Below are 26,192 nucleotides of genomic sequence, written 5' to 3'. Positions count from 1 at the left end.
CAACAAGTGAATCCAGATCATCCAACTTCCTCCCACTCACGGGTCATTGGAGGCATCCTGGCCTGTGGGGCACCAGACTGTTCCTCATAAAACATTCCAGAGACTTGCAGGTACCCAAGGAGGGGAACGAGGAGGGAGGTATTTTCCAACCCCATGGATGTGGTGTGTAATTACTGGAGACAGGTCCTGATTCTCTGTGTTGCTCATCGCTGCTGTGTCTAAGAATTCCTTGATATTCAAAGTGCCCCAACCAAGCCAGGTTTGCATAATGTGATTAAATTAGGAAATGATATTTCACGCCTGTATATTACAGTGTGCACACAAACACTTTCATCCTGTGTCGGGGCGTCGCTTGCTCGGCTCTGATACTGTGCTCCAGAGGATGTCTGCAAATGGAATTATTTCAGGATAGTTATCCTAAATAACCCCATGTAGGGAAACCTGTATTGTAGCACAAAAGCACCTTACTCCCCTTTATCATAATCCATTTAAATGTGGATTATGCTGATGCAGAACAGGGCGCTCCTACTTTGGAATAATTTTAAATAGGAATAGTTTTTTGTGCTTTTGGCTCACACCCTGAATTATCCAAACTGGCTTTGAAGTGTAAACAAGCCTCTGATGTGTCTGTAGTTTTTCCATTCTGCTCCCTGGCTCCTCCCTGTTCCTTGGCTCTTCCTTTGGGAAGGTCCAGAGCAAAACCAGACCTGCAGAGCCCGTCATTTAGGTCTTTGCTTTCACAAACCTCATACCAATCCAATTCCCAGTTTGAATGCCTCCCTAAGCTTTGAAGGGAATATTTAAATGCAAGTTTCTGATGCTGAGCCATCCCCACAAATTATATTAGGACATGAAATGTTTCCTTTCACACTTTTCTGAAAGGAGGGAGGTTTGTTTCAAACCTCCCGTGGGCCCTTTTGGGACAGTTTGGGGTTTTCCTCTGTTACCATCAGCCTATTATGCATCTCCAGAGAAACTCAACAGGTACCAGTCTGAGAAGGGTCCAATATAGGGATTGCTGCCCTGGCTTGGTCCCATTCCAGCTGTCCAGCCTCTGGCTGTGAGGAGCCATGGATGTGTAGGGGAGACTCCCTAAAATCACCCTCTTCCATTGTGTCAAAAGCCATTTTTACACCTCCTTCCGTGGAACATTGCAGCTTCTTACCTGAGACAGGTAAGATTCACTTGTTCAGAGCTGCTTCCTGACCATTCCATGGGGTCCTGCCTCTTGTTTTGGCACCATCTTTCCCTGTTTATGTTCCTTTATCTGGCAGTTTTCCACACCTCTGTCACACACTGCTGATGTGCTTCCTCCTGCAGCTCTAACCCTTGGTCCTGCCTCCCATGGCAGCTGTTCCCACCTGAGATCCCCCTGGATTTACCAGCTGGACTCAGGACAGAGTGGCCCTGGGCACACACAGGTGTCCTGTAGCAGGGTCTGTTCTCTGCTCTGTCAATCCTTTTTTAACCATTCCCATCGGGTTTATTTCTGAGCTCTGAGGGCACGAGGTGGCTGGAACAGCAGCTGACCTGGAGCTTCATTGCCTGCAGATTAGTGGGGTTCCTTTATCTTCTAATTTATCACTGATACCGTGAGGTCCTTCTGCAGGTCTTCACAGACAGGTTTGGATTTGACTACCCTGAGTAGTTCTGAAACATCAGCAGACACATCATCTCACTGCTCATCTCCAGCGGCGCCGGCTGGCTCAGCACCAGGGCTGGGGACTCTGGGACACGAACTCCAGCTCCTGTCACTCCCTGAGCTCCCTTTGGGGCATCAGGCAAACCCCAGCCATGAAACTGGAGGATTCTCTCTTAAATCTATACAATTCCTATATAACTAATCCACATAATCTGTTTCAAGATGCAACCACAGAGGCCGAGGATCCTTCTCACAAAGACGATGGAGGTGCTTTCTTCAAATAAAAAGAGGTTTATTAAGAGAATGAGAATGACATTGTGGTGTGGGTGTCGTACATCTATTGCAGCATTAAGAGAAACAACAGCAAGTACAAAATCCTGCAGAACTTCTAGAGTTATCATCATCACAGCCTAGCCTGCCCATGCTACAGTTTGGTGGATCCAAAACTTCATTCCCATTTCTAATGGCAGAAAATCCAAAGATTTTCATCTTTAAAAAAAAAAAAACCAAACAAAACAAAACAAAAAACCAACCCCAAAACAAACAAACGAACGAAAAAGGCAAAACAAAAAAAAAAACCCAACTCAGTTTGATATAAATAACTTGCACTGGACATTTTAAAACTTTCAGATTTTAATTACACATAAATAAATATATACAGATTTAGAACAGTTCAGTTTGGCCTGGTTCAAGTTCTGCTCCTTGTGCTTTATTAACTATTATTGTTTGTTTTAGAAACTTGTGTGCTGTCATCTGCAGGTTGTGGAGGTTTAATTAGTCCTGGGTTTAACTTCACCTGCCTTGTCCCCAGCCGTGAGGGCAGCGGTTGGGACCTGTGGGCTGGGTGGTTGTTCCTCCCTCGTGCCAAGGCTTGGGGCTCCTCAGCCCATGGGAAAATCCACAGTGAGTCTCAGTTTGAAGCTGTAAACGGAGTCTGAGCCTGCTTTAAATCCAAAGCAGTTCTTCTGGCAATTTTCCTTGGCCTGGCGTTAGGAATGGGCTGTAGGTGGGGAAGGGGGAAGGTTTCCTGTGTGTTTGCCTCAAAACCAGTGGATAAATCCAGGTGCAGCCAGGGCTCCATCCCCCTGCCCTTGGCTGCTCCTGCTCTGGGTCTTGCACTGACGAGGCTTCTCCTCTTTCCTCTCAGTTTTTCAGTTGAAGCAAATTCCCGGAGCACTTCAGGATTTCATTACGGGGTTTTTTTTAAAAAACAAAACAAAACAAACTCAAATTGCACATGACTTGGCTTCCTGCATCCACGATTTAAAAAAAAAAAAAAAAAAAAAAAAGGGCAAAACCCCAAAGCCGTCAGCCTGGCTTCCCTCAATCTCACTACGTCCATTAGAGCTGTTTTCTTCTTAAATTCTTTAAATCCTCTTTTTTCTTTTTTTTTTTTTTTTTTTTTTTTTTTGTCTTTTCTCTGTTTGCTTCACGAGTTTTCCTCCCTCGTTCGAACGCAGCAGTTCAGAAAACAGTGCACTGGGGTCGTCTCTCCCCCGCCCCGTCCCGGTGCCGCCGCCGGTGCCCGGGGGGAGCTCCCACCGGGGGGAGGCAGCGCGTTATTTCCGATGCTTCACCTCCTTGTCTGACGCTTTGGAGTCCCCGCTGTGCCCGTTCCCCGTGCTGTTCATGAATATTTTATCCAGCCCCTTGAGGGACTCCACCAGGTAGTTCTGGAAGGCGGTGAGGGCGGCGCAGATGGCCGGGCCCCCAAAGCCGTGGGTTATGAGGCTGAAATGAGTCAAACAGCTCTGGACACCGGGCTCCAGGATCAGCGAGGGGCGGCTGTTCCCCAGCGGCGACCGGTCCTGGGCTATCAGGTCTGCAAACTCTTTGCAAATTTGTCTGAAAGAGAGAGGGTTTGGTCATTATACGGCTCGTGGAGAGCTGCAGGACACAGAATCATAGAATCCCAGGATAGTCTGGGTTGGAAGGGACCTTGAAGATCATCCAGTTGTAACCCCTCTGACGTGGACACCTTCCACTGGACCAGGTTGCTCAGAGCTCCATCCAACCTGGCATTAAACATTTCCAGGGATGGAGCAGCCACAACTTCTCTGGGTGTGTCTGGGGGTTCTTTTCATCCTCCCTGCACCAACAGCCACCTCCTCCCCACCAGGATTTTTCAGCTCCAGCCTGTGGAAAGCTCCTGGGTGCAGAGCTGGAGCCACTGCCCCTGCTTTGAAGGGGCACATCAGGCAGTGCCAAAATGCTCCCCCGTGGTTGTGTTGCCCTCTCCCACGGAGGAACAAGCCCTTCAGTCCCTGCAGCCCTTCACCTTGCTGCTCATCTTCCTGCAGCGTGTGAGCCCCTCTCTTCCCCACAAAGAGGAAGCTCTGGGGGCCAACGCTGCCCTCCCGGGCTGTGGGCACCGAACCCGCCGGTGGCTCGCTGCCATCTGCACTCACTTGGTGGCCAGCAGCATGTTTTTCCTGGTGTGCAGCTCGGCGGGGTCGGAGTGCTGCCGGCACAGGTACTCTGCCGCCGCCTTGGCCGGGAACTCGGTCTCGCAGACGTACCCGAAGTCCCGAGCCAGGTGAATGGCCTCACCTGTGGGCAGGACAGAGGGACATCAGCACCCAGCCCACGCCCTGGGTGAGGGGAGAACTTCTGCAGCAGCTTCAGCCTTTTCACTGGGGCGGCTCATTTCTGGTGGGACTGGGGTGCTTCCCTTTGCAGTGACTGCCCAAGAGCTCTCCCCACCTTCAGCTCTTGGTGCAGAAACCACTGTTTCTCATTCTCCTCTGCGAGGCAATTAGTCCACATGGGCCAAACGAGCCATTGCCTGCTCTAAACAGCAGCTGGATCCTTCCTTTGCTGCCTTTTAAAAGAGCATCAGGAAGGTGCTGGCTTTGGAGCAGAGTGAGGTGTGACTCTGGGCACCTGCTCCAAAAGGAAGGGCAGCAGAGGCGTTTCTCACTTGGGGACATCCCCTGCTGCATCTTTCTCTCCCTCCTTCTTCCCAGATTTCCTGCTTGGCTGTTCCAAATCAAGCAGAAATGGGGGCTGTAGGGTGAAAGAGCGACCTCAGCCCTGTGACCACAGGACAAAGCAGGGCTGTGAGGAAGGGGCAGGAGGAAGGGGGTTACATCCTCCCCCAGTGAGCCGGGGCCCTCGGGCTGGGCGTGCAGGCAGCGTATCCATCACCCCGTGGAAATGCCCACCCATTGATGGGATTGATCCATCTCCAGGCGTCCCCGTGGAAATAATCAGAGCTGATGGCCATTGATCATGCCCAACACCCAAAATCCAGGTCAGGCAGGCAGAGCTAATTTGACTTGCCCCCCTGCTGCTCACACGTATTAGGCCATCCATCCTAACAGCATTAACCCAGATCCCAGCCCGGCCTGCCCGGATCCTGGAGCTCAGTTAGGGGGAACTGCCCCTGCTTCCCACATAAGGACAGCACTTTCCACTTCAACTCCTCCTCCAAAGAAGGAGCAAATAAGGTAAACCTACAGAATCAGAACTGCAGTTGTTTGTGTGTTAAAAGACAGTCAGAAAGGAACAACTGCTGGAAAACTGTTACTGGGATGATAAAAGACAGCTGAGTGAGCCCATGGTCAGAGACAAGGCTGGAGCCAGGATTTATTTCCTCCATGAGTGTGAGAGTGGCTGCATATCTGAATGTCTTAAAGGCAGTTTGGAGGCTGGATTAGGGAGGTGTCAGGGGGAACAGGGCAACCTGGCTTTGGGAAGAGATGTTAAAGCCACACTGAGGCAGAGCCTGGGGAGGAGAGGCTGCAGGAGAGCACTTCATGGTGGGCAGAGCAGCCACAGGAGCCTGCCTGAGGCTCTTTTGAGAACTTAGGGGTGTTTCTGCAGTGGAAATACAACCGTGCTGCTCCCCTGGGTCCAGGCTGGAGCGGCTCTCATGGAGGAGTTGCTCAAGAGAAGGTGAGTGCTCTGTGTACTTGGTGGGGACTCCAAAGGGAGCTGTTTCTACCTGGTGCTTCCTGGGTTCCCCAGGAACATCCTCCCCATTTGTGTGAGTGGGTCAGTGTAAGAAAAAATATATCATCAGCATTCAAAGAGAAACCCAGGGGCTTTTTTAAATGGTCAGACATTGGGAAGGCAGAGGGGAGAAAACAAATTAAGCCAAGACAGCAAATGTCCAGGAAAGAGGGTGCCTGGGCAGAGGGGCACAAGCCAGTTCTGTGTGAGGGGTCAGAGAAAGCAGCAGCACCTTCCTCTGGGTGGAACATCCCTGGTACCATCACATGTTCAGGAGGAAATTACATCCACCAAGCACTCAGGGCACCACTCCTGTTTACTATGAGCTGGTAAGCAGGAACCAAAACATCAGCAGCCACCTGAACTCAAACTGTACATTTTTCCTTCCTTCCTTTCTTTCCTTCGTTCTTTTCTTTCTTTTCTTTTCATGGAAATCAGCCTTTCATTCAGCACAAACCAACTGCCCTCGGTAACAACCTCGGCCTAATGAAGCGGGTCATTTAATTTGCCGGCGACAATGGGGATGATTTTCTATTCAGGATCCGCAGGCAGCTGCCTGCCCCGCGCCGGGCACGGACACAATGGATTCCGGAGCTCGGAGGGAGGCGGAGCTGTCATTCCATTTGTTTGTGTCCCGTGTCCTTTCCTCGCAGGGCGCAGCGGAGACATCATCATTTCCACAGTGCAAAGAAGTAGGAGGGGAGGAAACAACCGAGTGGCTTCGGGCAGGGGCACCTCACACATCCAGGCAGGGATGCACATTTTCCGGAGGTCGGCCCTTAACGCCACGCTCTGAACAAGGGTGGCTGCTGCACACCTGAGCTCCACCCGAGAGACCTGGGAGCTGTTTGGCATCTCCTTGATGTCTCACGCACCCTCTGCTGTGCCAGGGAGGAGAGAAGCACTTGGATGAGGCACAGACCCGGGGTGGGGATGGAGCCCTGAGGGAGGGGTCAGCGTTGTGTCCGAACTGGGGGCACGGGGCTGCAGCTGTGGAACCTTGGCAGCTTTGCTCAAGCTTTTTTTGTGTTTGGTCTCTGTGACCCCACTGATAGCAGAAAGGAGGGGTACCCTGAGCTCCAGCCAGACCCACTCAGCATCCATGGGGGTGCCTTTCCCACGGGCTATGGCTGATCTGACAGAAATGGCTGAGTTTTGGAAAACAGTCACAGAATCACAGAATGGTTTGGGTTGGAATAGACCTTAAAAACCATCCAGTTCCAACCCCCTGTCATGAGCAGAGTCACCATGCTTGGACATTTTCTTGGACATTTGCTGTTCAGCCCTCTGCCTTCCCAAGGGTCTGTTCATTTTAAAGGATGTGGGCTTGCATCAGCATGGAGGTTTACACAGGGGACATTCCCAGGCTCAGCTGGTGGTGGCTGCCCCATACTTTAAGTGTTCTGGTTTGTGGAAAGCTGGAAATGAAGGGAGTGGAAGTTCTGGCACTCCCACCCTCTGTGGGAGCAGCTCTTACCTTCCACGAGGGATGTCAACAGGGTGACATTGGCAGCTTTGCGCCTTCCTGCAGGTAGATTTAATCCAATTTTCTCTAACCTTTCCCTTAAACACCGACCCCCATTTTTTGATTTGGCTCTGAAAAGAGAAAACAAAGAGGGGGTGAAAAATTCAATGTATGTATGTATGTGTATGTATGGCCAGTCTTCGCGAACGAAGATTTGGGAAGGGTCTTTACCCTTCGAGCCTGCGCATCATGTTAAAATGACCATGGTCCCAGTTTAAGCTTTGAGGTTTGAAAAGAAAGAAGAAACAAAAATACTATTCCCCAGTGTACCAGACACCAGATTTTCTCCTCTCTGTTTATCTGAGAGGTAGGAGCTGGTGCTGAACACAGACCCCAGGGCTCTCGGAGCAGCTCACCTGCGGAGGACCCCGCCGAGGAGGGAGGCGTTGAGACACTCGGGGGGCGAGAGCCTCCTCTGCACCTCCCCGACCGTCACCTTGTACTTGGAGGTGGAGCTGAGGAGGGACAGGCGGCCGGGCACGGAGCAGAACACCTCGTTGGGATTCGTCACCCCTCCAACCAGGCCATCCTTGCTCATTGACAGGCTGGAGATGGTGGTGCCGTTGGCCTTCGAGGGGATGGGCACTGGGAGACAAGGAAGGGAGAGAGAAGAGGAGACTGTGGCTGAGAGAGCCCCGAGCCAGGGACGCTGTGCGGTGACTCTGGGCAGCTCTGCAGCCTCCCACACCACGTCCTGCCTTCCACAAACAGCACAACAGCTACTGGGATGTCTCAGTTAGTTCCCTGTTTTCCTCAATGAAAGAAGAGATGTGGGGTGATGAAACTAAACTAAGCAAAGGTCACAGAAAGGAAGAAGCCTGGATGCTGCTCTTGCCTGCGTTCCCACACCTCCCAGCTCGGCTGTAATTAAAGCCAAGGTTTTGGGCTGGTCTCCTGGAAGGCTGAGGACTGTCCACAGTGTCACTGGCTGGACCTGTGAGCAGGTCCCCTCCCTGCCCCTCTGGGAGGTGGGTGGCAGGGCAAAGCCTGGCTGGTCCCACTGGCTGGAGCACCGATCCACTCCCGGGGGATCCCAGCTCTGCCCAACACACTCTGTGTCCCACCGGGCAGGATCAACCCCCTGAGCCACCACCTCCATTCCCTGCCCCAAACCCGGGGGCTGCAGGGCTGGCTGAGAGCTGTGCTTCCAGCGTGCACCCATGGGAACCAGGGGAGAGAGTCTCTTTGCCTTCAGCTTTGGGATTAGCCCCACAACCAGCCGCAGCCCTGAACTTTCATCATCCCTCCCTTAAAGGAAGCTTGAGAAGATCAAACCCAATTTATCCAGCACAGTCTTCCCTTTACTTAATGGGCAAAAGTCAATTAACACAAGGTTAGGCACTGGTGACTGCAGCATTGCATCAGGCCCGTGGCGTCGCACAGGGATGAAGGGGCTCAGTTTTCCCGTTTGTCATTCCATAAGAAATGTTCTTAGACGCAATAAACCTTTTCAGGTTAAAACTGTGGCTGAGACCTGTGCCAAATCTCTTTGGCTTTTATGTTCTGAAATTAATAACCAATTTAACCTGGGGAATAATACAGGTTTTGAAGGAATCCAAAGATCATTTTGTCCCTGGCATTCTTTGTGGTTCCTCGGGAATGACTGTTCCACAGTCAGATGGTTCCTGCAAGTAACACAGCAGCAAATGCCAGGGTGAGGTGCAGGGTTTATAGAGGAAACACACATGGCCAAAATGAAACAGAAATCCCAGAATTAATAGGGGAGGGTACAGGGACTGGACCTATGAGGGGGTGCTTACAATCAGTACATTGTAAATCCAGCTCAATGACTTTTAGCATGGCAACAAAAATCAGCACTTTACATAAAAATGGCTCATGTTTTAAGACTAAAGGATGAATGGCAATGAACTGAAGGATGTGGAGTTTCCTCCCAACATGAAACTTGGACAAAGTCAGGGAGTGAAGGGCGGGATGCACCAGTGCCCTCCTGGAACCAGCAGCTGTGGTGGGTGTTTGCCATGACTGAGGCTGGTTCAGGGATGTTCAGGGAAGAACAAGTACAGGAACATCCCCATGAGACACAGGAAACCAAAACTATTTCCAGGAAGCAGTGACTTCAAAGCTTTCTTCCACAGTCCCGGAACAGGTTAGGGCAGTCTCCAGGGGATCCCTTAGAATCAAAAGTCACAGCGTGGTTTGCAAATACCCAAGGCCCTGCAGGTCCCGGTCCCAGCGTGGGGGTTCTGCTGCAGCAAGGGCCACCCCCCAAGCCAGCCTCCCTAGGGGGGAAGGTGTTGCCTGTAGTGTCACATGAAGGGCTCTGCATAGGTGACCCCCTCTGCCAGGTGTGTTGTACCTGTGTCTCTGTGCATGCCCACGATCATGCGGGGACCGCGTTCAAGCCGCATGCGTGGCCAGGGACCTGCGGGCACCGAGGGATGGCAGAGCCATGCAGGGAGAGGGTTGTGCCTCACCACACACCCGAGGGACACGGCGTCTGGGGAGAGGGCAAACCCATCTGGCACCAGTGCGAGTTAACACCAGAGCCCACGGAAAACAGGGCTGGGGAGGGGTTGGGTGCATCTCTGGTGCGTTTGTTGGTCACCCCACACGCAGCAGCAGGCGGTGGGGAGGCACAGGTGATGCTGATGGTGCAGCATGGAGACACCACAACACTTGGCAAACGTGTACTGGAGCTTTTAGGGATGGTGCTACTGCGAGAAAGAAATCCCCTGAAAGCTGTGCCCTGGACCCAGTGCAGTGGGGTCGGCCCCGCTCCAGGCCACGAGCAAATGGGGCCAGGCACTGGCACTGAGCATGGATAGTGGCACTGTTCTCCTGCCTTGAGGCCACAGCCCTGTCACTCTGGGTTTGTGCAGTGTGGGACAGGGCACCCATGTCACGGGGAGCTCGTACCCTCATGGGGCACACGAGGGGTGAGAGAGGGGCAGAGCAGGCGGCAGCACTGGGAACTGAGCCGGTCCCCGGAGTCCTGTAACAGCTTCATCCATTAGCATTGCCTCAACACAACAAGAATAAACAAAGCCACATTCGCCATTAATTATGAATTATTGGTATTTGGCCTCACCTGCTGCTGTTTGCCTGGTCTGATCTGCAGCTTGTTTGCCCATAAACATGCTGCAGGAGGGAGACAAGCTACCATTAAAGCCTGACAGCTTTGTTTCCTTGGCTTTTGGGGAACCAAAATTGTCTCTTGTCATCTGAGTAAACCAAAAGTCCCCCTCGATCTTCAGTTGCTGCTTTCCCGTTCCCGCAAGCAGCAGGTGATCGGAGCACCTGAGCCAGCCTGCAGACAAGAAGGAAGCATGAGAGCGGTGCAGGGGAGGCTCAGCGCGCGGCCGACAGCCCCACGCCCCCGGCGCCGACCCCCTGCGCCCTTCCCAGCCGGGCCGGGGGGGCTGCAGGCTCCTGACCCCGCCGGTGCTGCTCCCACAGCCTCGTGCCGAGGGGTCACCCCGGCCACGGCGCAGAGGAACGACCCGCAGGAGCCAGACGGGGATTTGGTGACGGGGTTTGAGGCACTGAACGGCCCCAACACGAGTGGGGGCCCCGCGGGGCAGGGGGGCAGCTGGGCACGGCACAGACCCAAACCCCACGTGGTGCTTTGCAGCTGGGAATAGAAATGTCACATCGTGTCACTGCGCTGGTCACACTGGTCACCCATTCTGAGGTTCTCTGTGATCAGCCATAAGAGACACCCATTTTTGGTGTGGGGGAGGACCTTCCCCACCGGCTCTCACCCTGCTCATCCCCCTGGCAGGGGTTTGGGCGGGCGTAGCTCCCACTCCTGACTATGGGTTTTCAGCAGAAACACATCCCAGAGATGCTCGTTCACACTTTACACAGGTTGACAAGGGAAGGGTGGGATACTGGTGCCCAAACCAGTGCCCCTCGAGCCCTGCCTGATGAGAGGGATGGGGCACACCTGGGTGACCCCACCACACCCCAGGAAGATATAAAGGGCAGGGTACAAAGTGGGTTTGGGCTGATTCAGCCAAAGAAAGGGGAAGGAGGTATCAGCCCACCAGCAACTGCTCAGAAAGCCTCTGGGAAGTGGAAGGTTTTTCTCTCTCACAGCCATCTTTGCCATCTGAACTTATTATTTATTGAGGCTTGGTTGCTTCACTCTGCCCCCCCCTAAATTTTTTTGCTCTCTTCTTTCGCTACCCAGTGTTTTTTCCCCGTGGGATGGTTGTTTATTCAGATTAATCCTGCTACTTCTAATTCAGCAAATCCAGGTGAGCTTGGCTGCAGATTTCACCAACTAAAGCCTCTGTGAAGCATTTTGACCTGCCAGGCTCCTGGATGCAGGTAAGCACTGTGGGGCAGCCACAGCTCAGGGGGGTTGGATTGGAAACGGAAAACTGATTTTGGAGAAAGGTTAAGCTGGCAGACCTCAAAGAGCTTCATGCATTACTAATCCTCAGCCTGGTGCTGGTGCAGCACCAGCCACCAAAGCCATTAAATCACTCCTGGCTCGAGCCGGCTCCTTAGTGCAACTGGGGAAAGCTGAGGCACAGAGCAAGTTAAATGATTTACCAAAGATCAGGTACATGGGCATGACCTGTGTGTGTGTGTGCAATTCCAGTCTGTGGGGATGCCTCTCCAAGCAATCCAGGCTTTAGCTACTGCCCAAGTGCTGGGAGGGTCTGTGCTGCAGACTGTTCAAGCACAGCCTCTGTTTTTATGGCTCCGGATTTTCTGTTGGTGCTGTGGGGTAGAGCTGTTTGTCACCACATTGTCCTGGCTCGTGGTGCTCTGGGGTTTTGGAGTTGGCTGCTGGGAAGGGCAGTGTGGCATTAGCAGGTGTACAGTCCCTTGCTGAGTGTGGGAAGGGAAACAATTCTCACTTCTGTACAGCGTCCCAGGAAGCTTCTCCATCAGGCTCAGCATCTCTCTGCTGCCTTTAACCCCTCAAGGCAGGTGCCCCTTGCAATGCACCCCGTTTCAGGTGTGTGTTGAGCAGCAGTGGAGAGAGACACGAACTCCCACACCAACCACCTGCCTCAGTGCTCACAGCAGGTACACGTGGCTTTGTCTTCCCTTTGAACCACAGGACTTGTGATCTCCCACCAGAGGTGCCTTCTTTGTGCTGAGTCAGCTCTGGTTTGTCTTTTAAATGTACCCTGGGTGTAGCTGGCAGATGATGAAGCTCATACAACTCCATCTGCTGTGGCACAAAAGCCCCTGATACAGAAAGAGAGGGCGATTCCAAACACTTCTTGGTGCCCAAGGACACCAAAAGCTTCATCCCTTGACTTCCCTGAGCTGGAGGACACTGCTTGCCTGGAGTTGTCTCCCTGTGTCTGGTACAGCCAGCATGGAATTGTGTTACAACACAGGGCAGGTCACCACCCCAATTTGGGCTTGACTGTCTCCAGCAACAAATTGGAGATAATAATATAATATAATAATGTCTACCTGGGAGGGATGCTGTGATACCCAATTAAAACTTGCCAAGTGATCTCTGGTGAGAGCTTTCTTCAGGTGAGAATTCCCTGGGTGGTGAATGCAGCCAGGAGGAGCTGGTCCATGGCCTGAGCACAGGATGTGATGTGCTCCTTGGAGCAGCAGACAAGCTTGGAAAGGCAATTCCCATGAACAACACGAGGTCCTGACACCTCTGGCGATGCTGTGGATGGGATGGAATGTCACAACCATGTCTCTGTGAGGGTTTTTCAGGAGACAGCCAGGAGAAAGATTAAAACCACTTCTGAATGGATCCCTCAGCTGTGAATCCTGTGGATGGAGCAAGGAGCCTTGTGCCTTCAAAGTGTTCTAAGAGAAACCACAAAGTTTCTGCCACTTCTGTTCTGGCTTGCAGAGGTGGGTCCCTCGGCTTTTAAGTTCCAGGTCACACAGAAGGAGCAAAACAAACCCAGTTCTTCAAAGGCTTTTACCTAGAAAGGCTCGGAGAACTTCGTGCTTTTTCCAGAGAAGTTCCAGCACAGAGCAATCCACAGCCCTGTGCCTCCCTCTTCCTCTGGGTTGAGGATGCTCCATGCCCAAGCTCCTGCTCTCCCGCCACTTCCTCATCTATGTTCACAAAAGTTTGTGGCTGGAATTACCCCTGTGATTCCTGGAAATGGCCACTTTGATATGTAAATATTCAGTGAAAAAGGTGCATTTGCAGCTCGGGCTCTGTGTGCGGGTGCTGCCGGGAGCTGCAGGAGCCGGTGCCAGTGCTCGGGGTTTGACAGCACAACACCGACCTCTGGGTTTAAGGGAAAAGAAACTTTGCCTACCGAAAAAAAAAAAAAGTACTGACTCATTTCCACAGGAGAAATGTGCTGCCTGCCTGTAAAATGATTCGTAAGCAGGAAAATCTGTGGTACTTGGGAATTGAGTTGCTTATCGTGGTGTTATTTGTTCTGTTCCATTTCCAGCTGGAGCTCGGAGTGCTGCGAGGGGAAAAACAAGTCCAGAGGGAACATGCAAATCGCTGCCCGTCTTACAAGTCAGTTTTCTTCTCTCCTCAGATGCATCACAGGTAAATTCTCCTCCTCAGGAAGGCGGAATCCCTGGAATATTGGGGCTTTTGTTGAGACATCCCTTTAAATGTTAGGGTGTGCTACAGCTGAGATTGCATTTTAAAGAGGGATCAGTGAATAGCCCCAGGAGACAACCTGGGATAAAGCAATCGCTCATCTTCAGGCACCACAGCGCTGTCTCCAGGCCCTTCAAAGCCTCTCAGCCCCCCGCCCCTCTCCGGGGCCGTGCCCCGGTCAGCTCGGCTGCCTCGGGCATCGCTGCGGGACAGAGACCGGAGGGGGACACCGGCACCCTCCAAACCTGCTGCAGGTGCCGAGGTTTTGCTTCCACGACCCTGCAGCTGCAGTGAGAACAGCCCCAAACTGTTTGTTCCCCGCACGGGGGTCCTGCCGCTCTGCCCCGCGCTGGGCGGGCAGCGGGGGGAGCTCTGGCTGATGGATGTTTGTGTGCAGCCCCTGATGGAAGCGCTGCAGAGGTGAGGGATTGCTGTTGCCTTCCAGGAAGAGCTGTCGGTGAGCTCACCTAACCTTCTTTTGAATGTCTCTGATGTAAATTGTAAGATGGAGGTACATACATGAAGAATATCGGGATGGGGGTGTGAGCCAGGGGCAGCTGCTCCCGCCATCCCTCTAAAAGCCCTTTTTCGGGGAGGAGGTGCTGCAGAGTTCAGCTGCTCCAATTTCCTGGTGTTTCAGCAGAGAGGTATTTATTGATGGTCCAGGGAAGGAGGTCAGAGCCATCAGCTGTATTTCAAACCCGCACTCTGTAATTATCCTCTCTTCCCAGAGGGGATTATACAGGTATTTTCTTTATCTTGAATGCACAACCTGAACCAAGTCCCCGTGTCAAAGAGCCTCTCTAGGAACCATCATCGGCCTTTTCAAATGGAAGGATGGAAAGAATCTTGGGTTTATCTCTGTGCTTTCCAGATTGCTGAGTCCTGATAGGGAAATGGATCTGGGACCCTCTCAGGAGAACAGGGATACAACCTCAAACTATTCCCATGAGAAAGCTGATCAGGAGAGGTCCCATACCTATGCAAAGCTCCCATATTTAACATTTTGTTTCCCATGCAAATAAATTCATCAGGTTGGGAGAGAAATATGAAGGTACCATGTGACATTAATTGCATTTTTCTTTCTGTGCCTCTGTTTGACCCAGCCCTGGCCACGTGTCACTGCAGGTGTCTCCTGGGGAGCTTTGGGAGCTTTTGGGAAGGTTCAGCCTCCCCTGAATCACTGGGTACCATGTCTTGGTTAAGGATGGTCCCTGCACAGTGCATTGTATCTCGATAGGAGTGGCCACCTGATATAATATTAAAATTTACTCAGGCCCCTGTGCTTCTGCAGGGCTGGGAAAAGGATTAGTAAGAGCTTTGCAATTAATAATTTCAGCTAATGCATTTCCCTGCTCTATCATTTAGGAATGACTCAGCCTCAAATGTGCTGCTGTTCAGAATAGTTGGTCAGTTTTTTGGAAGCCACTCACAATTAATTCATGGTGGGTTCCCACACATTTCCCTTCCATACTTCATTCTGTGGAGTGGGTTCTGCTCTCTGGGGAGCCCCCGATGTTGTAGCCTGAGCAGCAACACCCCGCTGGAAAGCACCAAATATTAATGATTGAAATGCCCCCTTAAACAGTGAAACCCAAGTGTCTGAACCTTCGAAGGGAATGAATGAAAAGGATTTGGATTCTGCTTTTGAATGTCGAAGTGTGTTGGTACCTGTTTTCTGCGCTGTTGGTTAGAAGCTGCCCTGACACAGCGACTTCATTGGAGAAGTCAGTCTGGTATTTCACATTATTTCCCTCCTCCTGACTCTAAATTTTTTTCTCCTGGACCTGCAGCTACACCCTCTCGTATCTACACCAGAAAAACAACTATTTAAATTTCAGTTCAATTACTTAACAACCACTTAAAATTCAGTTCAAATTCTGCTTGCGTAGAACTCACGTTTCACAGCACAAACCACGCGGGTCCCGGGAAGGCAGGAAACAGAAATGGGAGGCTGGAGAGCCAGAGGATTTAAACTAGAGGAACTGGAAACCCACACAGCTCCGTTGTGACACCAAGGGAAGTTTCCCTGGCTGTGCAGCAGTGAGTGCTCCCAGCCCTGCACACACCATCATTCTGCCTGTAGCATCAACCACCCCGGGTTTATTCCTTCAGCAGCAAAAAACATTCTGGCACCCGGTCTATGGGATCTTTATGTGTTTAAACAGTTCAATCCACTTTACAGTATCATGCTTGAGAGATTTTTCCTCTGTATTCCCTATAGATGCACCTGAATGTGTGGCTGGGATCTACATAAGCTAAAAGGGGAGAACAAAGCTGTGGTGTCTCAGTGAGCGGCGGCGGATCCTGTGGAAGCCATGGTGATGTTCCTGTCAATTTGTTAAATGTATTTAGATTACTGAAGGGCAAACGACCATTCAGCAAAGATTAGACGTGAATAATAATTATAAAAAAATTCTTCTCTTCATACAGAGCTCAGTGCCAGGCTGCAGAGCTGGCAGGATTTCGGTCAGGGTCTGACCACAGCAACGTGAATCAGCGGCTGCTCCGGAGCCACCGGCCTGACCAGGAATCCCTCTGGGGACAGGCACTGCTCACCCATTTTCACAGAGAAAATGCTTTTACTTTTCCTTGCTCAGATGCCTTGGGTTTCCAAAACCAGTGTGTTGGTGGGACAAACCCTCTGATGATGGTTCTTCGATAGCTGCCCCATCTCTTACTAACTGGGAACTTGTACTTGGGGTCACCCTGAATACCCTCGGTCAGATCCTCTGCTCACACCTCTCCAGCCCTGGGCTGGTGGCCCTGCTTTCTCCCATGCATGTGGCCACCTCTGGGCTCCCAGGGAGCCCTGGGGACACGCCATCCCCACACAGGCACCTCACTGGGGACACCACTTGCTCCCTGGGACCTGCCTGACCAGTCTGCAGGGAACAGGGCCTGACCCCATCCCTCGTTCCCTGGCGCCTCAGCACTGGGGTGACTGATGCCAGATAAATGCCTGAGATAGAGGGTGGGGAGACTCAGCCCGGCTGGAATCCCAGGCACGCACAGCAGACACTGTGATGGATTTTTAGGCTGTGGTGGTGGTGAACCTGCTCACAGGTGGTGATCCTGCTCCTGAGCCGTGACACGCTGTGTTTGGGGATGTTTAATGATACCTTGGGCTCATTTCCAGCAATTCCCTCTCACCTCCCGTTCTTCTCTTCCCTTTCCCACCCATCCACAGCACTTCACCTCTCACCAACCAGAAGGTGAGACCTGGACGTGGCAGAGCTGGGCTTGGGACAGGGCACAGAGACGAGAGCTGAGCACGCAGCAGTTCCAAGCATCACATCCACATTTGCTAATTAGTTCCTCCATTAAGAATTAAAATAAACAAGCAAATGGAAGGACAGCAAGGGTGAGTAATTCCCTGGATCACACAGGAAAGGGTGGGATGGTTTAGTGGTTAGGGTGCTAGTTTAGGACTTCAGAGAACCTCATTTAAGCTCTTCGAATAATTAAGACAGACTGCAAACATTTTTTTTCTGAGATCATATATCTTGAAATATTACTAAACTGAGAGCAATGGTCTGTGTTTGCCTCTGCTCTGCTGCAGGTTTGGTGTGACCTGGGCTGGAGGAACATGGATAGGTCCCTGTGGGTCTTGCCTGTGTCTGTGCTGCAGTGGGTGGGACCTGGGGACCCCAGTGAGGCAGGTGCTTGTGGCATGGCACAATCTACAAAAATAAGATCTTGGCACCACCTCCTTTGCAGGGACAAACACCACAGGGTGTCCCCTGGCCGAGGCTGCCCCACTGCCAGCCCACAGGTGAAAGGAGCAGCTCCTGTGGGAGTCAGGGTGGTGACAGCAGCCACTGAGCTGCAAAAACACCTCACACACACAAAAATACCTCCTCAAAATGGAGGGGGAGATGCTCCAGAGCCAGCCCAGCATGTCTGTAGTACTCTCTTGCTGCTGTCCATGGAGAAGTCTCCTCTGGAGTCCAACTCCTGGAGCAGAGGTGCTGCTGTTTTGACTCACGCCACACGCCAAAAAGCAACCCAAGCTGGCTTTTCTGAACCTACCCTTTAAGAGCTGCTCTTTATTTCTAACAAAGAAAAAAATTCATTTAAAAACATCTAATTAAACAGTAAGTCATGACAAGGTACATGAAACTTGGAGATAACACATGCCTGGGAGGCACTGGGGAGGTTGAGACAAAGCCCAGCGCCTTCACCGGTACCCGCGTGTGTTATCTCACATGAACACACACCTGGGCTTATCCTGGTGCAATTATAGGACATTAAAAATATAATTTTAATGGAGGAATGGTGATCTGGATGCAGTTCAGAGTAAAAAACTTTCTTTCAAGTCCCTCTGTTTGATTAGTAGGTGTTCCTGCCGCGCACCGCGTGCGCCGGCATCGGGAGGTGGGACCGTGTTTTGAGGAACGCTGCTCTATCTCCCAGTGTGTGTGAGGGCTTGTCAAAACTTTAAAGCATTTGGGAGCAGTGCTAAGGCAGCAAAGCTACCAGTCAAGACCCAGCTTGTCCCGGGTGAGCCCCTTTTCCCACTCAGGCAAACTTCCACCGCAGATGAAGCTGCAGAGAGCAGGGAGAGCTGCTGGCTGAGCCCAGCACCCTGCAGCTGACTGGAGGCCAAGTGCCTCCACCCACAGCCCTGGACAGTCCTTTCCAAGCCCTGTCTTTGCAGCCCCAGGTGTTTTACAGGATGACTTCATTTATTACCTTGCTCATCACAGGAAATGATGTTTATCTAATCTACCATTCTTTCAGGATTTTTTTTTTTTCTCTGCCACATCTGGTTTCTTACATTTCTCACAGCTCAGTTCCTCCCTGCACCGAAACAAAGGAGAAATGGCACCTCTGCCACCACACCAGTGCCCTGGTCCCACCAGCACACGGAGCCCACGGGGAGACTTTGCATCAAAACCTGGAGCTCGCGTGCGGTGGCGAGTGGATCTAAGGATTTCGCTCTTAATCTCCTTCCTCTGCCGCATTCCTTAGCAGTGACAGCTACTTCGTGCAATATTCTTGACTGTGGGCTCTGAGGCACAGCTTTCCATCCGTCTGTCCAGCATCCAGCCAAACAGGTCCACATTCCTGAGCAGAAACAGCTAGCACTGCCACTCGGAGCAGCTCGAAAGCCTCGGGTGGAAATCGGAACGATTTCCACAAACATGAGGGAGAACGGCAGCGGCCAGACCCACAAACACAGGGGGCAGGGGCAGGACCAGACCCACAAACACAGAGGGCAGGGGCAGGACCAGACCCACAAACACAGGGGGCAGGGGCAGGACCAGACCCACAAACACAGAGGGCAGGGGCAGGACCAGACCCACAAACACAGGGCACAGGGGCAGGACTAGACCCACAAACACAGGGGGCAGGGGCAGGACCAGACCCACAAACACAGGGGGCAGGGGCAGGACCAGACCCACAAACACAGAGGGCAGGGGCAGGACCAGACCCACAAACACAGGGCACAGGAACAGGACCAGACCCACAAACACAAGGGACAGGGGCAGGACCAGACTCACAAACACAGGGCACAGGGGGAGGACCAGATCCACAAACACAGGGGGCAGGGGCAGGACCAGGTCCTGCTGCCCCACAGTGAAGCCCAGGGATGTGTGCTGTGCGTGCCAGGGTGCCAGTGCGAGCCCACGCTGGTTCCACCCTGCTCTGTCTCTACTCCAGGTTGTAAAATGCCACAGCCAAAACTCGTGCCCAGGAGCGGGTGCCCAGGCCCCCGTGGCTCACCCCTCTCCCGCTGCCACAGGGCCCTGGTTCTCTCTGACCCACCACTGGCAGGACCCCGGGCTGCTCCCACACCCCAAATGTGTCTCCGGGTGCCAGGGAAAGAGATTTCTATTTTTCTTTGTAATAAAAAGGCTCTCTGAGAAGCTTTCTGCTGATCCCGAAAGGATGTGAAAGCAATAAAACCCCTCCTTATTTTACAACCAAGCTGCAGGATTTTTTGCTACTGAGAGCAGGGGCCTAACGCTTGATTTCATAACCAGAAAGTCACACTCTCCTCGCCCAGCTGAGGGAAGAACCCACATCGGGAGCTCAGGGCTCGTTGGGCCTCCAATTTTATCTCTGGGGGGTCTCACAGCTGGACCTCAGTAGCTGACCTGGGCGACTAAACACCAGGGAAGCAGGTGAATGGAGCAGAAAATGCCTGAGCTGCCGTAAACTAAAGCAGCCAGAGCCCTGGACTAAACTTTTTCAGAGTTAATTTTAATGTTTTCAAGTCAAATATCTCCCTGGTCTTATAAAAATTCTTGGGAGGAAAAAAATAAATTAATACTAGCAGTAATAATAAAACCACACAAACAAAACAACGACAGCAACAAAAGGACACAAATATTTCTGAAATACTTTTGGAAAAGAGGGAGAACAAACGAACGTAGTTAGGAGATATTCATAAAGGCTCTGCTGCCCTATCCAAGATTTTATCCATTTAATTCTCGAGCTAGATCTAGCCCCCATTTGTCGCGACAGCAAGGGCAGAACTCATCCTCCGTTTTTCTGTCACATCTCTCCCTGCTCCAAGCGAATTCCCGGCTCTGCCTCCCTCGCACACCTCACCCCGCAACCGACCCGGACACCGCACATCACCCTTCACCCCAAGGGACGTCCACGGGGAAAACGAAACGGAGCCGGTCCCGAGGGCAAGGGTGGAAATGGAGCTTTGAGCGCCTGTTTCCAGCCGGGATCTGCCTCCCCGGGCTGTGCCGCCGCCGGGACCCGGCTCTGGGCGCTGCTCGGTCACTGCCGGGACTGCGGGTCGGGGACCCCGGGGGGAGTCCCCGAGCCCGTGTTGGGGTTGATACCCCCTTGTCCTCTCCCCACGCTGCTTCCTAAAGTCGGGGTTGCCTGCAGCCAGGAGCGCTCGGGAAAACACCCCGAGCGGGGGGGGGGGGGGCTGTCAGCACACCGCGTCTCTGAGATCCCCACTAAATCCCTGGAATTATATTAACGGCTGGAACCGTGGAAGTTTGTTTGAGAAGGAAAAGGGGGGGGAAGAGACACGCAGCCAGGGATGCTCCCGCAACACGCTCCGAGGCTCCGGGCGGCTCCTTCCCCGCCCGCGGCGGGGCCCGTCGGTGCGGGGGGACGAGGGGACACCGGCAGGGACCCTCCGTGAGGGGACGGTCCTGGAGCCCCGGGATACGGGACGGGACCGGCTGCGGGGGCAGCGCGGGGCTGCGGCCGCTTCCCTCCCGTCCCGGGCTCTTCCTGACTAAACTCACCTCCAAGGACGGGAGTTAAAGGGGGATTTGGGGATCTGGGGCAGGTGATTAATATTTTGTTGAACCAGGACAACAGTATCTCGGCAACTAATTACGGAGAGATGTATCTGTTTTCACAGGCACAGATTTCTATCAGGTTTCTATCCGACGGCCATTCCGTCAGGAATTCCAGGATTAATCGGTATTTGAGATCTCGGCGCGATTGAGGACAAAACTGGGCTTTTTAGGGTTTACCCTCACTCCTTGCAGAGAGGAGGTCCCCGAGTCTCGCTGCCCACCTGCCCCCTCCTGCACTGCCCGGGACCCTCCGATGGTTTTAATTTAATTGTATTTTTTCCTGGGGTGTCATTCCCCCGCGGGGCCCCGGGCTCGGCCCCGTTGGGGCTCCAGGACACAGCTCAAAGCTGGAAGAGTCAGAGGAGTAAGAACGACCACTATATATTTTAAAAAAATTAAATAAAGCCGAATATAAAGGAATTTGTTCCCCAGGATGAGCAGAGAGCAGCGGCATTTGATCGGGCATTCCCGGCTGCAGCTTCTATAATTCCTCAGCTTTCTTGTGAGCCGAACTCGCCAGTTTTGGGATTTCCAGGAGTAGGGAAGAAGGAGAGCGGCCCCCGAAATACGGGCGAACGAGCACTGGAGCCCCGGAGCGGTGCCGGGACAGAGCCCACGGTGCTGCCGTTGCCCCAAGGAACCCCCGGTACCTCTGTCCTGCCCTTCCCAGGGTAATCGCCCGCGTCCCCCTGCAAACACCATTTTGGCTTTGGATTTATCGATTTCTCCGGCGAACTCGGGGCTTCGCGCCCCAAACACAGCAATAATAATAGAAAGAAAAATAATTTAAAAAATCCCAAACAAAACAACAACAATAAAAATAATTTTAAAGGGAAAAAAAATAAGGAAGGGGGAAATATATATATTTTAAAAAAAAAAAGGAAGAAAGAAAAAAAACAAACGAGAAACGGCGTGAGAAGAGCAACTGTCCGTGGGCACGGGGGATGCGGGCGACCTGCTCCCACCGTGCCCGCCTTCATTCAGGGATATTTAAATTTCATTTTTCCTTTTTTTTTTTTTTTTTCCTTCTTTCCAAGACTAGAGGACTGGAGAATCCCTAGGCACAAACCTGGCACTGAACAACAACAAATCCCCCGGATAGGAGAAGAAAAATTCTAACTAATGGCGCGTTTGGAAAAAGGAGGGGAAAACCCCAACAAACCGCTGTAACTCCGACCGAACTTCCAGACAAATATTGCCGCTGCGGGGTGTTTCCCGAGGGCTCCTGGGTGCTGCTGCCCGGCCCGAGCCGTGGAGGCACGGTCGCTCCCGGCCCACGTACCCCGCAGCTTGTCGCGGGCATTCCTCTCTCCCGGGGGTTTGATGAAACCTCTCCTGCGTTCTGATTAAAGCTCAATTAATGCGGGTCATTAGTGCCCCGCTGGCAGACGCGTGTTCCTGGAACAGCCATTTCCAGGGAAAAGGGGCTGCGGCGAAGCGGGAGCGCCGCTCCCCCCGTGAAACGATCGGTGGCGGCGGGGATTGGGATCGCACAGTTGGGATGTTTTTCCCGGATCGCCGGGGCCGGGCAGTCACCGGGGGTTCGGCTGCGGCCGGGACCGGCACCGGGACTGCGGGGCTGCGGCCCCCGCCGGGCCCGCGCTACCGGACCCGCCCCGGCGGCGGCGATTCAACGCGTCCTTCCCATCCACACATTTCTGTAAAAAATCGCGGGGAAGAAGCCAAGAGCAGCGCTGGAATATTCCATAGGAGGGGTCGCCCCGAGCACCGCACCGATCGCTCCCGGCCCAGACCCCGTTCCCGCAACACCCCGGCGGAGGGTTCAATACAAAAATATTTTAGGCAGTTGAGCTGTTCTACCCACGGGTTCGTCGGGAAGCGGAGGGGATGCTCAGCGTGCGGGGGAGAACCGTAGACGGGAGACCCCGAGGGCCCCGCTGGTCCCGGAGGGAGAAGCTGTTCCCCACTCTGGTCCCCGAGCGAAGCCCCGTTTCTGGAGTTGCAGATGGGGGGTCCCCGTAGGCCCGTTTTTACCGAGGCGGGGGGCGGCCGCCTGGGGGGCTGCGGGACGCTCCCGTCTGCAGGGACGGGCAGCACTGGCCCCCACGGCTGCGGCACCTCCTCGCCCCCGTTAAACGCGTCCTTCCCCCCGCAGAACCCCGCCGAACGGGCCCGATCCGCCGCGGCCCGGGGCTGTGCGAAGCGGTGCGCGGCCCGCGCTGCGGCCGGGGGTGGCGGGACCGGGAGCTGCTCCAAGCCCCGCCGGGGCATCCCCGGGGCTTCCCATGCACACCGTCCGCGGCCGCCGGCGGGGAGGGCCCCGGGGCTCCGCGACAACCGCATCCGCCCGTCCGGGTCCCTCTGCCCCCGGTACCGCGGAGGAGCGGCGGCCGCGGTACCGCCCCGGGGAGCGCCGCGGGCCGGGGGCGGGTGGGCGCGCTGGCCCCGCCGGGACCCGCCGCTTTCGTTTCAGTCTCGCCGGGAACGGCAGCGAGCCCTTCCCGACGGGCGGGGGGCGGCCTCGCGGGACGGCGGTCACGGGGGGAACCCGACGCGGGGGAGCCCCGAGGGCAGGAACGGGCGCGGAGCCCGGCCCGGTGGCGCGTCCCGCGGAGCCGCCGCGCTCTTACCTTTCTTGATCACGGACTGATCGAGAAGGTTCATCCCGCCGTCGTCCACGGCCTGAAAGCACCGAGGAAAGAGCCGTCAGCCGGCGGCTCCCGGGGCGGGCGGGCACCGGGACAGTGCGGCCTCGGCCCGGTGCTCTCGCTGCCCCCGGCCAGGAGGAATCGTTGTGGTACGAACGAGCCCCGGTAACGGGGATGCCAGCGCGGCGGCCCTGCTTGCCCGGGGGTACGGACGCCGCCTGGCTCGACCTGTCCCGACCGGGAGCCGCCGGGCACACAGGCGGCGGGATCGGTCGTTTCCCCCCCAGCCCCCGGGCACCCTCCCGGCGCTCCCGCCGTCCCCCCGTACCTGGATATCCTCGATGCCGTGGTGACCGAGGCCGTGGAGGCCCAGCGGGCCGTCGGCGAGGCCGTGGCTGCCGTCGGGCAGCCCGTGGAGCAGGCGGGGCACGGCGGGGTACTCGCGGCGGGGGTCGAGCCCCAGGGCTCGGTGGGTCTGCGAGAGCAGCCCCGGCTCGTCCTGCCGGCCGCGCTGGGGGGGCCAGGCCGGCTGCTGGTGCTGGTGCAGCGGGCTGAGCGCCGCGTACGGGTCCGCCAGGTGCGGGTAGCCGGGCTCCTGGCCCTGCGGGTAGGGCAGCGGCGGTTGCGGGTACGGCGGGGGGAAGTAGGGCGGCTGGAAGTCGGTGGCGGGCGTGTGGCAGAGCGGCGGCGCCGAACCGTAGGGTGCCTGGTTGAGCGAGGGCAGCTGCGGCAGGCGGGCCCCGGCCGGCGCCCCGGGCAGCCCCTCGGTGCGGTCCTGCGGCGGCGGAGACAGCGGCGGTGAGGTGAGGTGAGCACGGACCCCCGGCCCCCCGTCCCATCCCATCCCGTCCCGTCCAGCCCGCGCCCGTCCCGCACTCACCATGCCCGGGTAGCTGTGCACAAGCATCGGTGCGGGCCCGCGGCGAGCCCCGGGCGGGCCGGGCCCCGGGGGTGCCCCCGTCTCCGCCCCTCTATCCCGCCGAAGCGACGTCTCCCATCGCCCGCCCGCTCCTCTGCGCCGGCCCCGACTCCATGCACGCCAGTTATAGCGGCGGGGGCGCGCCCGCCGCCCCGGGAGCGCGCGTCAGAGCGCGGGGACGGGGACGCGCCGCCCGCTCCCGCGGGGCCCCGACGGCTCCCGACAGCGGGACGGCGGCGGGACGCGGCCGGCGCGGGGGGCGAGGGACGTCCGCCGCCCCCTGGGAGCGCAGCCGGTGCTGCCCCCGCGCCGTCGGGCGGCCCCGCTCCCCGCACCGCTCCCGCGCCGCGCGGTACCGCACACCCTGCCCCCGGTGCCACCCCCGGACCCCCCGCCCCGGGCCGCGCCGACTGAGAGCCTTGTCCCGGAGAGCCCCGGGCCGCCCCGGGCCCGAGCCCCCAGGGTCAGGAGAATCCGGGGGTGCGGGCGGGATGTGGGGCGGTGGCGATGCTCTACGGTTTGACTTTATTAGCCCGAGCCGGGAGCGGGGCCCCGGCCGGGAGCGCACCGATGGCCCCGGAGGCAGCTGAGACCTCCCCCGACGAGGAGGGAGAGCCGCAGCCCGGACTGGGGAGAGAGAGAAGTGTCTGGGGGTGCTCCGGGACTGGCTCCCTACCCGAGGGCGGGCGCCGGCTGCAACAGAGCCAGGGGAAACCGGGGAGCACCGACGGGCAGCGTGCCTGCCTCCCCGCCCTCCACCATCCCTCCCTCCTCCTCTCCATCCCTCCCTCGCTTTTGGGCCCTCCCTCCGGGGCAGGGCGAGGCGGGCCCGCAGCATCGGGTCCCTGCGCGCGGCATCGGGCACGGAGCGCCGTCGGGGCGAACCGGGGGGACGAGGAGGCCCCGCCAGCGGCACAGGGTGACCCCAATGACAGCCTATGCCCCCCACCATATTACGCCCACGCAGGGGTGTCCCCACGGACCCACGGCGGGGCGGTGGTGCCCCGCACGGCCCTGCCCGGGGATGCCCACCCGCACGGGCACACTCGCCCACTCTCACGCCCCGACACACACTCGCGGCGCTCGGACACCCACGGTCACAGCTCCCCGCAGCCCACGGGCGCCGTGGCCGGGCTGTGGGGTGGCGGGTCCCCGCGGTCTCACCGTGCCACCCGCGGGGAGCCCGTGGCTGGGAGGGAGGTTCCACTGGCGGCGGGTTTTGGGTGAAGCAGAGCACAAACCCTTCACCCGCAGCTGTAACACGCTGTGCCGTGTGATCGACATCAACAAACACAACCCCACACTGCAGTTAATTTAATTCCACTCTTCCTGCCCCGAGCTACAGCTCCCTTCATTTTCATTTTTCCTCTGAATTCCCACAACTCAGACCTCTTTGATTTCCAGGTTTAATTAACAATGCTCATTAAATGAATTTTTATTCATTTCTTTTAATATTACCCTGCCACCTGTCTTTAGGAGGCAAGAGCTGATCGTTTATTCTAATTTATTTCTGTTAAAGATGGCATTTAAGGGAGGGAGGAGGGATGTGCAGAGGTGTAGAGGGTTGATCCATTCAAATCTCTTCATCCCCCTCAAATGCTCTTCAAGGACGCTGCTCCTGGAAGTTCTGTATTTATTTTCCACCAGATCCGTTTCATTTGCTAGGAAAAATTGGATTGGATATGCTGTATTTTGCAGTTATGTTCCAGTTCATTCTTAACATCCCTCACT

The 26,192-nt window shown here is 55.2% G+C and overlaps 1 protein-coding gene across 1 annotated transcript; it reads right to left on the bottom strand.

The window, feature by feature from the left end:
- Window positions 1–1,917: 1,917 nt before the first annotated feature.
- On the bottom strand, window positions 1,918–24,449 carry TFAP2E (transcription factor AP-2 epsilon). The gene is made up of 7 exons (XM_032710141.1): window positions 24,423–24,449; window positions 23,871–24,317; window positions 23,525–23,576; window positions 7,478–7,706; window positions 7,074–7,192; window positions 4,051–4,192; window positions 1,918–3,487 (listed from the first exon to the last, which is right to left on the bottom strand). Exons 1-7 carry the CDS (start codon window positions 24,447–24,449, stop codon window positions 3,202–3,204), a joined length of 1,302 nt encoding a protein of 433 aa, XP_032566032.1. The 3' UTR covers window positions 1,918–3,201.
- Window positions 24,450–26,192: the final 1,743 nt, after the last annotated feature.

Source organism: Chiroxiphia lanceolata, chromosome 24, assembly GCF_009829145.1.
Source record: "Chiroxiphia lanceolata isolate bChiLan1 chromosome 24, bChiLan1.pri, whole genome shotgun sequence".
NCBI lineage: Eukaryota > Metazoa > Chordata > Aves > Passeriformes > Pipridae > Chiroxiphia > Chiroxiphia lanceolata.
Note: the sequence above shows the minus strand (reverse complement) of the source record. Positions and strands in the feature narration are given on the sequence as shown.

Excerpts from the sequence above, each read along its gene's own strand:
- TFAP2E (XM_032710141.1), bottom strand. The coding sequence starts at position 24,449 with ATGCTTGTGCACAGCTACCCGGGCATG. Across the intron at positions 23,577-23,870 it reads ACGGCATCGAGGATATCCAG|GCCGTGGACGACGGCGGGAT; the intron begins GTACGGGGGGAC and ends CGGTGCTTTCAG. Across the intron at positions 7,193-7,477 it reads CTCGGCGGGGTCCTCCGCAG|AGCCAAATCAAAAAATGGGG; the intron begins GTGAGCTGCTCC and ends TTCTCTTTTCAG.